The following is a 15,392-nucleotide window of genomic DNA, read 5'->3' as shown; positions in this document are numbered from 1 at the left end:
TTTTCATAGAATCATAGAATGGTCTGGGCTGGAAGGGACTGAAGGTCAGCTAGTCCAACTCCCTCTGCAGTAAGCAGAGACATCCTCAACTAGATCAGTTTGCCTAGAGCCCTGTCAAGCCTCACTTTGAATATCTCAAGGGATGGAGCCCCAGCCACCTCCCTGGGCAACCTGTTCCACTGTTCCACCACCCTCATGGTAAAGAACTTGTTCTTAAAATCCAATCTAAATCTGCTCTTCTCTAGTTTGAAGCCATTGCCCTTCATCCTATCACTGCAGGCCTTTGTAAACAATCTCTCTCCATCCGTCTGGTAGGCCCCCTTCAGGTACTGGAAGGCTGCTATGAGGTCTCCCTGGAGCCTCCTCTCTTCCAGGCTGAACAACCCCAGCTCTCTCAGCCTGTCATCGTAGCAGAAGTGCTCCAATTCCCTGATCATTTTTGTGGCCCTCCTCTGGACCTGCATTACTCAAGGAGGGAGTAGAGGTAACATCAACATCATAACTTGGAGAAAGCAGTTTCATTTTGCAAGAATGTGCTGGATTTATTGTCACTTTGAACATGTGTTAACTGTGAGCCTCAGTATGCCCTACAGAAGATGAGCCTTTTTTTCTTACCTATGAAGTACATACTTTTACACTCACACATAATTTCTCACAATATAGAAATCATCTTCCTGAAATAAAATACCAGCCAATAGCAACCATTATGGAGGAGGTAGTTTAACTATTTAACCAGAAAGTTGCATTTGAAGCCTTTGTCTTCTCAGATATGTGAATGCCTACCAGGTTCTGGATGCAGTCTGAACAGAGCTCCCATGGCATAATGTGAAATTGGTCACAGTAGGTCTGGTATCTGGCCAAAAATAATTTGGAGGGTTTTCTTCAGCTAAACATTTTTCTGTAAAAATAAAAGTGTATCAGTGTTAATGGTAATTTCTTCATCCAATCATTTCTTATCCTGAGCTCATCAATTAGTCAATAGCATAAAGCTGCCCTCAAATGAATGCTTGGTTGTTATCTATACAGTAGTGGCAATGGAATGGTGCACAACTGGGGACAACATACACTGCTGCTGCTCAAGGGAAAGGATTGAACATCCATGCTGCATCAACTTGCATTCCCCCAGTCCCTCATCTCCTGCCTCCCAAGGGAAGGGCAGTCTCTGACTGGAAGAAGTTGAATGGAAAACGATGAGAGCGAAAAGGAGATTGACTAAGAACAGCAGCTGGCAGGAGCAGAGCAGCTTGAGGAGAGGGCATGACGGGCCGTGGAGGTCCAAAATGTCTCTCTAGCTCTGGCTGTAAATCCAGTAATAGAACAGAACAGAATTACAGAATCACAGAATCAACAAGGTTGGAAAAGACCTCAGAGATCATCAAGTGCAAACTATTACCTAATATCTAACACCTCATGACAACTAAACCATGGATCCAAGTGCCACATCCAATCTTTTTTTGAATACCTCCAGGGATGGTGACTCTACCAGCTCCCGGGGCAGCACATTCCAATGGCCAATTACTCTTTCTGTGAAGAACTTTCTCCTCACCTCAAGCTTAAACTTCCCCTGGCGCAGTTTGAGACTGCGTCCTCTTGTTCTGTTGCTGGTTGCCTGAGAGAAGAGACTAACCCCCACCTGACTACAATCTCCTTTCAGGTATAGAGCCATGAGGTCTCCCCTGAGCCTCCTCTTCTCCAAACTACAACAACCCCAGCTCCCCCAACCTCTCCTCATAGGGCTTGTGCTCCAGACCTCTCACCAGCCTCATTGCTCTTCTCTGGACACGTTCAAGTATCTCAATGTCCTTCTTAAATTGAGGAGCCGAGAATTGGACACAGTAAATTAACCAGGCTGGAAAAGACCTTTGAGATCATCAAGTCCAACCTATCACCCAACACCATCTAATCAACTAAATCATGGCACTAAGTTCCTCATCCAGTCTTATTATTATAAATCACACCTCTTTCTCTTCTATCAGAGTAGCTGTCAGGAACCATCCCAGCCTCTTTGAATGACTCAGCAAAACACTAACTAAAGCAACCTGGACAACTGTCTTTGTGTTAAAAGAGCTATCTTGAGCACAGCTCTCTGAGATTAGTGGAACACTGAGGCTTAAAGGGGCAATTTAAGATCTGAAAGTCATACTGTTTGCAAATGTGATAGTTTTGACACAGATGATGCTTATTTGTTGACAAGCAAATAAAATCTGTTGTGTAATAAAGCTGAAAGCTACTTACCAACTGGATCGACATCCACAGTATAAAGCCTATATCCTCCTTCCATGGTTCCATTATTATTTATGAGCTTCTGTCGGATGTCTTCCTCTTCTAAATTGATATTGTTGGTAGAATTATAAACCAGAAGAGCCAAAACCTCAAAACTGCAAGGAAAATTATCTGAGTGTTTGAGTCAGAACAGCAGAAGCCAAATATTTGGAAACAAAAATATCTGACAAACTCTGGTTTTCTGAGTATGGAACAGTCTCATCAAAACAATGTTGCTCATTACTATTTTTGTATATACAGGGCCATGACAAGAAAGTATGGTTGGGAATTTTGTCCTTTAATTACCATTAATGAAACAGCTTATCAGAAGAGCTAAGAAACATTTTTAAAAGATTCTGATAATTTTCAAAGGCAAAAGCATAAATCTGAATTGTGAGTTCTAAACAGGCCCTAACTAAATTAAAAAATCTGGTTGCTAATGCTTAGGAACTTAAGAGCTGATTCATCCCACCTCATGGAACATGTCAGGATAGGACAAGCCATCCTTCAGAGGGTCTATCTCTTTGCTGACTACAAAGGTAGAAGATAAACAAAGAACTGATGCCTAACATTTAAATGTCTAAATGCTGATAGAGTGAAACGCCCCCCAATACACTGCTGAAACATTTAGTCCTAATTAGGAAAGTCTATCTGCTCAGATGAGTAAGTTTGAGTAGTAATGACTATTTTGTACTGTAGCCCACTGCTCCTTTCTGGAGTATAAGAACTAGTTCAAAGGGCCCAACTAGTTCAAACTAGTCCCTTTGCTGTGAGAGAAATAAAACAATCCTCACCCTTGTCTAAAAACACAGCTTTTCTGGAAGGGGAAAATGAACACAAAAGCAGTTTTGGCAGAGCACAGGAAAAGAAGTCCCGAGTGGGAGGCTCAAAAATTTCCTCCTGGGACTCAGAAAACACATGTTGGAGGAGAGAATACATTGGTACCCAAGAGCATTGCTTGGCTCTGGCTAGTAGGAGGTGGCGCCACTGAAGCATGGAACATTGGAACTCCATGGGAGCCAAAATGTGGAAAAAAAGAAAAAAGCCTGCTTTGGGCTGTCTTCATCTTAGCTTTGCCCTTGGATACCCAGAAGCCTGAATAAAGACAGACCTTCACAGTGTGTGAGCTATTCCTGGCAGCCTGGCAAGTGGCAGCACTGCCAGCACACACCAAACAGAGCTGCTTTTGCCACTGGTCCCCAGTGCAAGAAAGCAGCAGTGAGATAAAGGGTCTTGTAGTCTACTTAAAAGTCTGCGGTAGCACTGTATGGGAGAAGGACCATACAGATCAGGACTTCATTTCCAAAAATCTTCTAGGAAGACATCCCCATGATGACAGGTCAGAGCTATACTTTCCAGAGGTACCTAGTTTTGTACAGAGTAAAACTACAGCTTAGTATACAGATGTTGTTCTTAGATGGCAGATTTAACCCTCTTTCTGTCAGACATCATTCCAAAAACTGAACAATTTCAACCAGTAACTCTGAAGTACTCTTATTAGTGAAATGGCATTAAAAGAGCTGGCATTAGAAAACAATCTCTTGGTCTACATAAAAAATAATTAAAAAGAGAAAAGTAAAGCCCAAACCTCATTGAGAAGTCATGAACACGGAATAAATATTCCACACATTTCATTGATGCAGATGTAAAGAAATAAGTATATACACAGACCCTGGTTGTGTTTTAGGGTTTTTTTGTTGTTTGGTTTTGTGTGGGTTTTCATTGTTCTTTTGAGTTTGTTTGTTTTTTGCCTTTGTTTTGTTTTGAGGGTTTGTTTTGTTTATTTGTTTGTGGGGAGTATTTTGTTGTTATTGAACACCAGTACACTTTTTCTTCTTCTTGCCATATCCACTGTTTTACTGGCAACATGCTTCTGGAGAAGATGATTAAAATGTGATCACCTGCTGACTTGGCTTGTTTTTTCCTCAAATGATCCATTTTAGCAGAGAAATTCCAGCTATCTCTGGCCAGGTTGCTCCTGCCCTGCCTTCACAGACGCTGAGCTCCTAACAGTCCTTCTGTGTAGAGTGTTCAACAATGGCAATAGTCCCAATAGGGTAGCTGTGCATTAGCAGGCTCTTGCTGTATACCTCAGATATATTATGAGGCACAAGTTTATGATGTCATTTATTTTTAGCAGAAGCATGGAAATTACTTACAAGATTGCCAGTTCTTCAGCCCTCCACTATTTCAGCCCCAGAGTCTCCTGGCACTTAAGCCATCTTTCCTAAAAGATTCTGGCTTCACTCATCTATTCCCTTTACTTCAGAAGAGGAAAACTTAATATACTGATGCCACTCCCTACCTCAGTGCTTTGGCTGTAAAACAGAAGTCATAACTGAAAAGTCACTGCTACTGCTATGCTGCATATTGCAGGACTTTCAACTAATTAAAATTATATTTAGTACCCGCTCAAAAGGATAATGGCAACAAAAAAGAAGGGATGATGATAGATGAGGTAGAACTGGTTATAGTTATCTTGAAAAGTTGTAAAGTATTGGCTATGAAGTACTGATAATCTGTTAAAAAACTTTCTTTTCCTGAGAAACTCTTAGAGCACAAGACTGCGTAATAAGACCCTGTTCCATATTTTGAAAAAATATAATTTCTATAAACTTTTCAGAATCACTCATGCTAGGTTCCCAAATTAAATAAATACCTTTTAGCTTGACAGCTGATGCAATATGAAGCTTGAGTGCTTCCTTCCACTTTTGTCACACTCAAATCTCAAAAAGAAAACAACGAAATTCTCCATTTGGGAAACAGTAGGCTTGCACTCAAATAAACAGGAACACTACCATGCTCTGCTGAAGTCATCGCATTTGCTGCACCCAACCTTACACCTTTTATTGTATGCTGTATAAAAGCAGAGGAATTCTTACAGCAGTAATCAATTACAAATTACAGATCACCTACAGTGACCTGTACTGCTAGTATTACTGCTGCCATGATTAAAAAATGGACTGTGGTGCTGGTAAACACAACAGGAATAAGCACTTATGTCTCTCTTCTCTTTGACTGAACTGGTGACAGCTGGAGCAAGAAGGAAAGCAGAGGAAGATTGGTGTCTGTGCCACTTTGCCCGAGTCTGTCAAGCTAAACTGGATCCGAGAAAGGAGTTTACCAAGCTGCACCCTCACCAGTGGCACAGGAGGCAGTGAGGGAGCCTGCGCTGCCACAGCACATACCACAAAGCCTGCTTTCTTCTCCAGCAGCGTGACTCAGAGCCATTCCAGGACAGTGTGCCTACACACAGGCTGTGGGCTCACTCATGATGTGAGAAGCCTGAAGGAAGGATTACAAACCACGCGGACCGTGAAGCACAGACCGTCTCACACCTGAAGATATCTGTCTGATAGCTAGCAATGCATATTTCTCTTCCTGTTTTGGTTCTACAAGACAGGCTGAAAAACACTGAATTATTGTGGTTGTCAAACTGTTTAACTATTAATTTCTCTTGTTGTAAATGTTACTTGAGTTAAAGTATATAAAGAACACTTTTTAAAGCACCTAAGTAATCAAGAAATCTAAACTTCCACTAAAAGTCCCTGTGAATTTCATTCCTAACTAACCTAGCAGTTTTAAGATGTCAGAACTGAATTCTTTACCAATCTTGCTGTTATGTTGGCTTCAAAGATAAGCAATGATGGGCAGCTATAACTCAAGAGTGGTAGCACAGGTAGGCCTACCTAGTCACCTGCTAACTTCTTCACATTGACTGGACAGACAAAAAATGATCTGACTATCGTGTAAATCACTTAGTGAAAGTGTAACACAAACGGCAGACAAAACATCAAAAACCACACAGAATGAAGCAGAACAAAATATGAAGATAGGGGAAAATTAAAAGCATTCCACAAAAGCATCTTAGTTGTGGATAAACTTCTATGATTTTTTACTATGATGCCATTACAATGTTCAGAATAGAGAGCAAAACATTAGGACTGGTTCTTTTCTCAGCAGAAGCTGATGTTACAGAAAACTACAAAATCTGAGACTTCAGGACACAAAACTAAAAACTGCAACTAATTTTTGGACTACTGAAAATTTAAAAATTCTAAACCTTCCTTTTAAGTTAGTGGCCATTGTAACAGAACAGCGCTGTGAGCAGCATGGTCACGTCTTTGTGCCTGTTCTTTTGTCTCTGGGCCTTACCCCTCCTTGTAAATATTGTGTGGGAATGCAAACAACTGCAGCACTTACCATATGTGATGATGTGGTAGGAAGATTGCTCATTATTAGAGAATATAGCAGAAAGGCAAAGCAGAAAGGACTGGAATCCCTCACATTTCAACAGCTGTTCTTTGCTGAAATAAGTTGTTGGTTATGCTTGAACAATTCACCAAACAACAAAGAAACCCCCCATTCCACAATATACTAATTTCCTAAAAATGGCATCTAATGTCAAACCTACACTTCATCTAATTAAAATCAATGCAAAGAAAAAGGAAGCCATTGGAAGCTGGATCAAGAGCAGGCACCTTCAGCAGGACACTAAGATGGGATCAACCTTTAGTCACTTGGGAAGAATTCCCAAATTCCTCCATCCACAGATGGAGTCAAAGATGAAGTCTTTCTTTACACATCATTGACATGAGAGCAGGGCACAGTGGAGAAACCCTACAAATTTGTGCTTGGTCAGTTTTTCAAGCAGAAATATTGCACATAATGAGGTATTTTAAAGAGCTGTTCAGCACTGCTCAGGGTTGTTCCTTACTGCCTTTGGTAACACTGTGAAGGTGAACTCAGGGTGAGCAGAAGTGAGCCAGCTCCAAGCTGTTCCTAAAATCCTTGTCCTGAAAGGTCAAACCCCAAAACATGCCCTAGCCCAGACAATGAATTGCTGTATTGGAAATGCTTGAATCATTTAACTCTCTTTATATGTGCAGTGTAAACCCACAACTGAATAATTTAACTGTAAATGCACTTTGTAAATATGTCACGGCAGTATTTGAAGATACCACCACCAGGAAATATTAATTACAAAATATATAAAAACATACATTTTATTACAACCTCACCAGAAGAAACCAGGAATTTAAAAATTTTTTAAAATGGGAATAGGCATCACAGGTGCATTCATTTGTAAGAAGAAGAGCATTATTATTTCATAACAAATAATTGAAAGTACATCTATGAAGATTGTAAAAGCCTAATACTTTATTTGGTAAAAAGACTTACAGCTATAAAAGCAAAATTATGCTACACTGATGTTGCTGTCCAAGACTATTACACAATCTAATTAGCTCAATTTTTATCCAAGTGTATTAAACTTTCCATTAAGCCACACAGCATCCAAGAACACAGCATGCAGAAGCCTGAATCTGCCTGACACTGGTGGCAAAAATCCCATGGACTTAAAAAATGCAGCACAAGGCAAGGGCACCACTGATTTCCTGCTTTCCTCTCTATTTTCATCCCTAAGAAGAGATTTCTGTTTAAGTTGAGTGGTCTTTGTACAGATTGCTATCACCATGTTTTTTTAATTTTGTCAAAATTACAATGATCAAGTAGTGAAAGTTGGAGCAACTATAATCTTATCTGTATGTTGAGACAAGCTTATAAATTAATTGGAACCTGACTTCTCAGAATTGCTTGTGAAATCAAACAAGAAAGGAGAAGCAAGGGATATGAGCTGCTTAATAAAGATCAATTCCCCTACAGGGGCAGTGCTGTACAGTCATCTGACAAGACCAAGGATCAGAAGAATCCTTCTGAGAAAAGCAGTAGCAATAGAAATAGAAAATTTTGACAAAGCTGTAGAGACATAAAAGGCAATGAATTTATCAAAGATACAATCACAATGGTAACTTATCTACACAAAATCCACAAATCAGCTTCACTTTCAAACCTTTGTGCAAAATAATGGGGCACAAAGAACAGGTATGCCTGTAGACCATTCTGAATGAGTCTACTTTATTTTGAGCAGCTTAATTAAATATTCTAATTAAGTTTAATAAAGAAATAAAATAATAAAGAAATAATTAAGAAATAAATTGATAAATAAAATAATAAACTTTCATAGCATCATTTACTTTGAACAGCTGCCTTCTTACTAAGAGGGTGGAAACAGTGTGACCAGAGGAAAAAATTAAACACAGACAGAAAGTCAAGTATAGCTGTGATAAAATTCTATTCAAATAGTTAATAATCTACCAAAGCATTAGCTTGATACATCACTGCCATCCAGTATTAAAGGTGCTGATAATGATATGCACTTTTGGACTCAGCACTCTGTCTCTCATCACCATGTAAATAAACTCATAATAAGCACAGTGTACTTTGGATTTCTGCAGCTCATAGAACACAGCAATGAAAGAATAACAATCCACTTCCATATTTTTATTTTGTTATGCTTTTCTCCAGAATGCAGTACAGTTTAAAATATTGATATGGAAAACACCTATTTTTAATGCACCAAAAAAAGTCAGCTTCCCACCTCCCACTTCCAGCTTCTATTTCTTCTCTGAATCATTCTCTCTAATGATTCTTCCTTTCATTGGCAAGAAGACTAGGTGGGGAGTCTGATAACAGAAGTTCCTTGATAAGCTAACAATGTGGTAAATAAAGGTTGAAGCAAGGCAAAATCCTTAGAAAAGGCTGGGAAAGGTTATTTTGTTGTTTAGGGGTTTTTTAACTGCTGTATAAAATACTAATCCAAAAGGTAAGGAAAAAAAAAGATGTGATCTTGATGACAACAAAAATTGTCAATGAGCAATTTCAAGAATTGTAATAATGCCTTAGTAATAAGGCTATGATATTCTGGAAAATTTGGAAAAGAGAGGTAGGATTTAATGAGTTAGAGTAAGAATAATATGTTAACTTCTGTAAAAGATAAAGTTAAGGCCAGGATATTTATGGGTTAGGTCTTAACTTTTAACTGTGGAGTAAGATTCTGTTCAGATGAACATGAAGGTAAGGGGAATACAAAATATTCAAAACTAAGGGAAATGTCTAAAGCTGCAACAGACTTATCCAAACTTGACTATCCAAAATGGAGAAATAAGAAAATCTTTGGGCAAGCTATTCAAAGAGGTAATTTACAGGAATATGTAATTAATTGAAACTGCATGAAATCACATCATAAGCAAGTTACAAACAAGAACCCAGTCATAATATTTCAGGGCATTATCTGTGCAGTGAGAAATTAACGTTATTTTCATCAAGGATTAAGAACTTCCAACCTGTAACCTGCTAATATTTTTTTTATAACCCAAAATGTTACTCTGGTATCATTAAGGATTTCCTTAGAAACATACCCTGGAAAAACCCAAGAAATTGGGAAGTCTAACAAAATGTCTTGAAAACAATGATTAGGAACTGGTAGGGGGGGAAGAAAATTACTTTCTGGATCTTCAAAAATTGAACAGATTTTTTCCTCGCAAAATCTAGAAACAGCTTTGTGAACCCTAAAGAACTAGAAATGTGGTGATGAAAGCCATGAACACTGAAGACTGGGGAGGTGATTCTTTATCAGGTAGCTCAAGTAAAATTTTAATTATCCCTATAGTACCCCACAGGGTAAAAAAAAACCAAACAAACAAACAAAAAAAACCAAACAAACAAGAAACCCCACAGTTTTTCTAAAAAAAAAAAAAAAATATGCACAGCATCGCAATCCTGATCATTTGGAAAACAGTAACGTTTAGTGTGACATGGTTTGCATTCATACTAAATCTTTCAGAATGATGACACAGTGCAGTAGTGCCCATGTGAAGACTAGCTCTCATTAGAGAGCCTCCCTCGAAAACCTTCATGACTTATTACTAACATGCAGTTCTATTGCCTTATGCTAAGGTAAGTAGATAGGAATGGGGTTAACTCCCCGTAACAGTCATGCATTATTAGAGGTAATTCAGTGCCACACGCATTGTATCTCAGAAAGGGAAGAGAAGGAAAGGAAATTACTAGAATAAAATCTTCTGCTTCACCTGTTTTCTTACAGACCTGGAAGAAGAAACAAAACCCAGAGGACAGGATGGTGGGAATATAAGACAAAAAGTCAAGTGTGCTGTGTAGGGGAGAACAGATGCTGACAAGCTGGGCTAATAGCCTTGTAAAAGAAGCAGAAATAAGGACAGGTGAAGTTTTACATTCCTGGATTGTTGGTAAGACCTGAGGCATGGTCTCCACTTAAAAGGTTTTGCTGGCATAACCGTATCATTTATAAGTGTGAAAAAAAATCCCACCCACATCACTACACCCTACTGCAAATGTAGGTCAAGCAGCAAAACAGCCTATTCAGAGACTAGGTTTACACTATACCAGTTTAATAGCTCTGCCAATTAAAGCTGTCTCTGCTGTGGGTATGTGGGAAGGAGATAGTACACATTACAAATCTTTTCATGTCTAGGTAAACTGTAGAAAATTGGAAGCATCAGTATGGTAAATTGTGAATACTGGGCAATCTCTGAAATTAAAAAGCCCAGCTGTAATCACTGTAATTCTCAAGAGTCTGCAGATAAAGTCTTTTCCTATGAGACTTTTGCCTACACTGCAAACAGATATATCACATACCAACTTGTTGCCCCTTTCTCAAGAAGCAAGACTAGTGTTTTGGCTTCCTCTCCTTCAACTGGTCCTAAGATTCACCATCTTCCCACATTATCACTTACAAATCAGCCTGCTTCTTTCAAAGACATCTCCTGAGACCAAATTTTCAGGGGGTGTGACCCATCTAACTTTCTTTGGCTGCCTTTGAGGCCATCCCAACTCTGCTGCCTCTGAGCCCAGCAGAAGTCAGGAAATGAGAGCATATGGTAAATAGTTTAACTCACACCACTTTGGCTTTGAATTCTAGCATGGTTTTTCAGCGTTTTGCATCTAGTAAGATGTTTTTCAACTCAAAAGGCTCTGGTTCAAGAGAGTAAATCCAGTGAGCGCAGATATATACCCGTGTACCAAAGGTTGCTTGCAGCTAAATAAAGCTGGGTGTGCCATAATACATATATATATGACTGTCTAGTAATCTTTGTGACAGATGAAATCTGAGCTCTGAACAAAAACCAATCTGTTCAGGCTTAAAGCTTGCTAGGTTTAAACAAAACCAAACATGATAACCAGTATTAGGTTTCTGAGCACATCCAGAGCACTCAGCTTGCCAGCAGTCATGTATTTACAGACTAGCAGCTTATGTCCACTAACAATGAATTCCAACAACAGACACTAAAGCCTGCTGCAAAGCCACTTGTAATAGCAGCTGCTGCCCCTAACATGAAAATGTCTTTTCAAATATTACCTTTTAATACTTCTTTTTTCTCTTGCTCCCTCTTTCATGGAGCCAGGGTAGATGCTATAAAAGAAATAAACAATAATTAAGGTGGGATCATTCTCAAAAGGAACACAGCATAAACATCTTCCCCTTCCATTTACCTGATATTGACCACGTACACCGTGTAATTCCAGTTCTGGAAAGTACGATTTAGCTGAAAAAAAAGACATTGATCACATGAATGGTGAGATGTAAACAGTGCTCTTTGTTGCCTGAGTTAGAATTTCACCCTCCTCCCCATCAACAAATCCCCTTCAGTTTTTCAAAGCAAAGAGAACATTCTCCAGTTTCAGTGAGGTGATTGCTTTATTAGATTTACAACTAGTAGTGATGGATGTGAGCTTTCTTACATGTGGCCTTTTGCACAGTCTACCAGGGATGAGTGACGCCTTTGTAGATTCTTTCCTTAGGCATCTAAGTACTTCACCTGGCTACAGCTGATAAGAGAACAACCTTGGCAGGTGTGGATGGCTACACTTCTAGTTTAGTGACCTGTCTTCTTAGCTTCTGAAACCCTTGACATTTATAAAAGGAAAAATAATAATTGGCACATACTTATGACATATTTTCATGTAAGTAGTTGGTAAAAGGCTACTTACAGACTGTGTGAGTACCACTACGTGATCTGTCAAAATAACAGAGTATCTGTATTCAGACAAGAGGAATTTTCAGAGGCAGGAACTTCAAGAATTCTCCACCCAGAGGCCCCAGAAAGGAGCTTATGTCTGCTAAAATGGGATGGAAAACACAGGGGCTACTAGAAACCCCAACAATATGGTAGAAGACTTCCAAAGTAGAGAATATTAGGTAAAATCACAAAAGTGTATTGCCTCAGGCAAACGAATACTGCCTGGTTGTGGGGTTTTTTTTTTTGTTGTTGTTGTTTGGGGGTGTTTTTTGTGGTTTTTTTTGTTTGTTTTTGTTTTGTTGAGGTTTTTTGTTTGTTTTAGGGTTTTGATTGCTTTGGTTTTGTTTGTTTGCTTGGTTTTTATTATTTCTATCACAATGTAACTTCAAAACTACAAAAGTATTTGAGGGGAAAAATTTTGCCCTGCATATAGTGATGCTGGAACTTAGACATCTGCCTCTTTCAGTTGACAATTCTGATTTCTGCATACTTTCCAAAATCTCAGCTAGTATCCATGTTTCTTAAGAAGCTATTTTTAAATTTTCTCCATGGTGCTTAATAGCCCCAGCTAGACCTGAATTCATTACTGTGCAAACCAGTAATAGAAAGATCCTGAGATAACACATGTTAGCCTAAGAATTTATTTCGATTTTTCCTTTTCAGATTGATTACATCAGTGAGGCAGATTCGTATATCTGATTACACAGGAAAGAAAACTTACCCATTCTGCAACCACATCATGTACTTTCGACACCGAGTTGGAGTTGGTACTAAAGACAGTTATAGATATCCTGTAGAATAGCCCACCTGTCCATTAAACACAGCATTATAACATTAGAAACTCCACAAATGTACCTTTTTAATGATAAGACTATACTTTCATGATAAATATAAAGATCGGGCTGAACCTGATACTAGAACACCTCAAGCTTTTGTTAGTGTTACACAAATTTGGTGCGAACAAGCCCCACAGACTTGAGCTCATTCTCACTAGTCCTGTTAAAACAGACAAGAATTCCCTACCCCTCTGTATTTTTACAGACCCTTGAAATGCAACACCAAAACTCACAATGTACAGCTAAATAGTATTTTGCATATGCCTTTAATGTGGGGTGTAAAAGCAAGATCATGAATATAAAAATAATCAATTACTGAAGTCTGCAACATGGATAAATTCTGCTCTCAGCAGAATATTGCCATAACGCACAATTCAACCACTGCGGATTGGACTTAAAACTGAGAGAGCTGATAATGTTCATCATCTGAAAGTAACAAGATAACTGAGGGCAGAATTAGGTGGGAGAAAGGATATTCAGCTCTTTTTTTTTTTTTTTCACAGCACAGTCTTGGCTCTCAGGCTTGGTGATGGCCAGATAGTAGAAGAAGCCACATGGCCAGTACTAGGCTGCTCCACAAACCATCTTTCAGTCACAAAATGTTTAACACTTGGCTTGGAATAATTTTATATTCAGTAAAATTGTTTTGATAGAGCACTGGGTAAATATATATTCTCTATATTTAGGCACCATTACAAGATTTCACATCCAATAAATGACATGAAACCATCTCATAGTTATGCTCTGTGTTATAAGTCTCTACTTTTTACAAGTCAGTTTTTGTTAAGATACTAAGAGTTCTGTACACCCTAGTTGGATAAACTCTCCTAGGATGTGGGGGAGGTTTAAGAGCTTCTGAATCGATTCATTTGCATTATCGTGCACATGGCATTCTTGGTTCACAGCTGTTACCAAATGAAGTTCTGTGTCTTTATCACAGGTACATGTATTTATACCAATATTATGTGAATCTTACAGAGACACTACACTGGACAGATCAGGTCGTGACAACAATTTTACGGAAATCTCTTTCTGTCTCTTGATTACAAAGGAACCTCTCTATCTTTCTGCATCTAAATAAAAGGCTTTCTATTCTAGATGGAACAAATGTCATATTTTACAACTTCATAGACAATCATTTAACAAGAGCTTGAAATACAAGTAACTGGAAAAAATATGAAACTCAGTATTTTCCAATTTAATTGTGCAGATCGGTTAGTATCCTATTCATGAGCTAGCTTGAGTATTGTTCTTTCTTTTCATTATGGAAGTGATAAAATGATCACTGAAAGTAGTATGAAAATTTCTCCATGATAAAATACTGAATAATCAATTTCTTGCAGGAAGATGGTTTACCAATTACCCTCTTTGGTGAGTCATGATTAAATTTTAGATATGAGTAGAATGCTTGCATTTTGATTTATTATCTTTTGTTCTTCCCTTAACTCTGCAGACACACAAATTTGGTGTGCAGTTTAATTTGAAAATATACTTTAGTTTGTTGTTATGATTACTGTGACAGTTTCAAGAAAACAAAAACAAAGAAAGGAAAAAAAGTCTTTGGATGTAGAAAAATGGACTTTGGGCAAGTTAAAACACTTGCAAGACTTGGATCTCACATATGTATCTTTGTTTATACATACATTCCATTTTCTATGTATGATGTGCCTTTTTAACGTACTATACAAATGTTAGTTTGTGTTATATATAGTCTCAAGCATTCATATATAAAATTATAACCTTATTCATGTAATTATGTATATGGACAAAATCACCTTAATATAGGAATATGCAAAGTATTTTTAAAATCAAATAGTAACTACAAACTAGTCATCAACTTCAAGGCCTCCACCAGATGGTGAACCTAAGTATGTTTTATGAGGTGAAAAAAGAACAAGAACAAAGAACTAATCTACATTTTAAAACACTCTCAAGAGACTGCAGTGGTAGATAGTGAAAGCTAAAAATGATTCCTCACTCTCCAAATAAAACAGTGGAAATCCCACCTCAAAATGCTGAATAAAAATAAATATTTTTATGGGCACAAAATTTGATGAAAAGTAGCCAAAGATAATCTGAAAAAAGAACCTGGAAAAACAATTTTCCCCACACCCAGCACCAACTACAACAATACAATGATCAATGAAATACCAGCATTGTTTTCTTTTAATTCTGTTATGCAAATGATCCAAAAGTTTCTTTTGGAAAATCTTTGCTTTTTGAAAGTTAAATCCTCAAAAACATGTGAACACTGTAAGTGAAATACACCCATACAACCTCAAACAACAGCATAAAAATATATAAAATATATAGTAACCCAATACATTATCCTCACAGTCTCATGAGAGCTGTCTTAGAGAAGTATACAAAAGTTAGAAATCACATGTTAATGACA

The 15,392-nt window shown here is 38.1% G+C and overlaps 1 protein-coding gene across 1 annotated transcript in view; it reads right to left on the bottom strand.

Annotated features, from left to right (window-relative positions):
- ADGRG6 (adhesion G protein-coupled receptor G6) overlaps positions 1 to 15,392 on the bottom strand; it is a 105,335-nt gene that overhangs the window by 32,225 nt on the left and 57,718 nt on the right. Inside the window, exons 7-11 of the mRNA XM_054393684.1 lie at positions 12,883 to 12,968; positions 11,635 to 11,687; positions 11,501 to 11,554; positions 2,236 to 2,378; positions 784 to 898 (exon numbers count right to left, since the gene is read on the bottom strand). Coding sequence (XP_054249659.1) covers positions 784 to 898; positions 2,236 to 2,378; positions 11,501 to 11,554; positions 11,635 to 11,687; positions 12,883 to 12,968 — 451 coding nt within the window. The remainder of the gene's footprint in view (positions 1 to 783; positions 899 to 2,235; positions 2,379 to 11,500; positions 11,555 to 11,634; positions 11,688 to 12,882; positions 12,969 to 15,392) is intronic.

This window comes from Indicator indicator, chromosome 2, assembly GCF_027791375.1.
Source record: "Indicator indicator isolate 239-I01 chromosome 2, UM_Iind_1.1, whole genome shotgun sequence".
NCBI lineage: Eukaryota > Metazoa > Chordata > Aves > Piciformes > Indicatoridae > Indicator > Indicator indicator.
The sequence above is the reverse complement of the archived record's forward strand: the minus strand, read 5'-3'. Positions and strand labels throughout refer to the sequence as shown.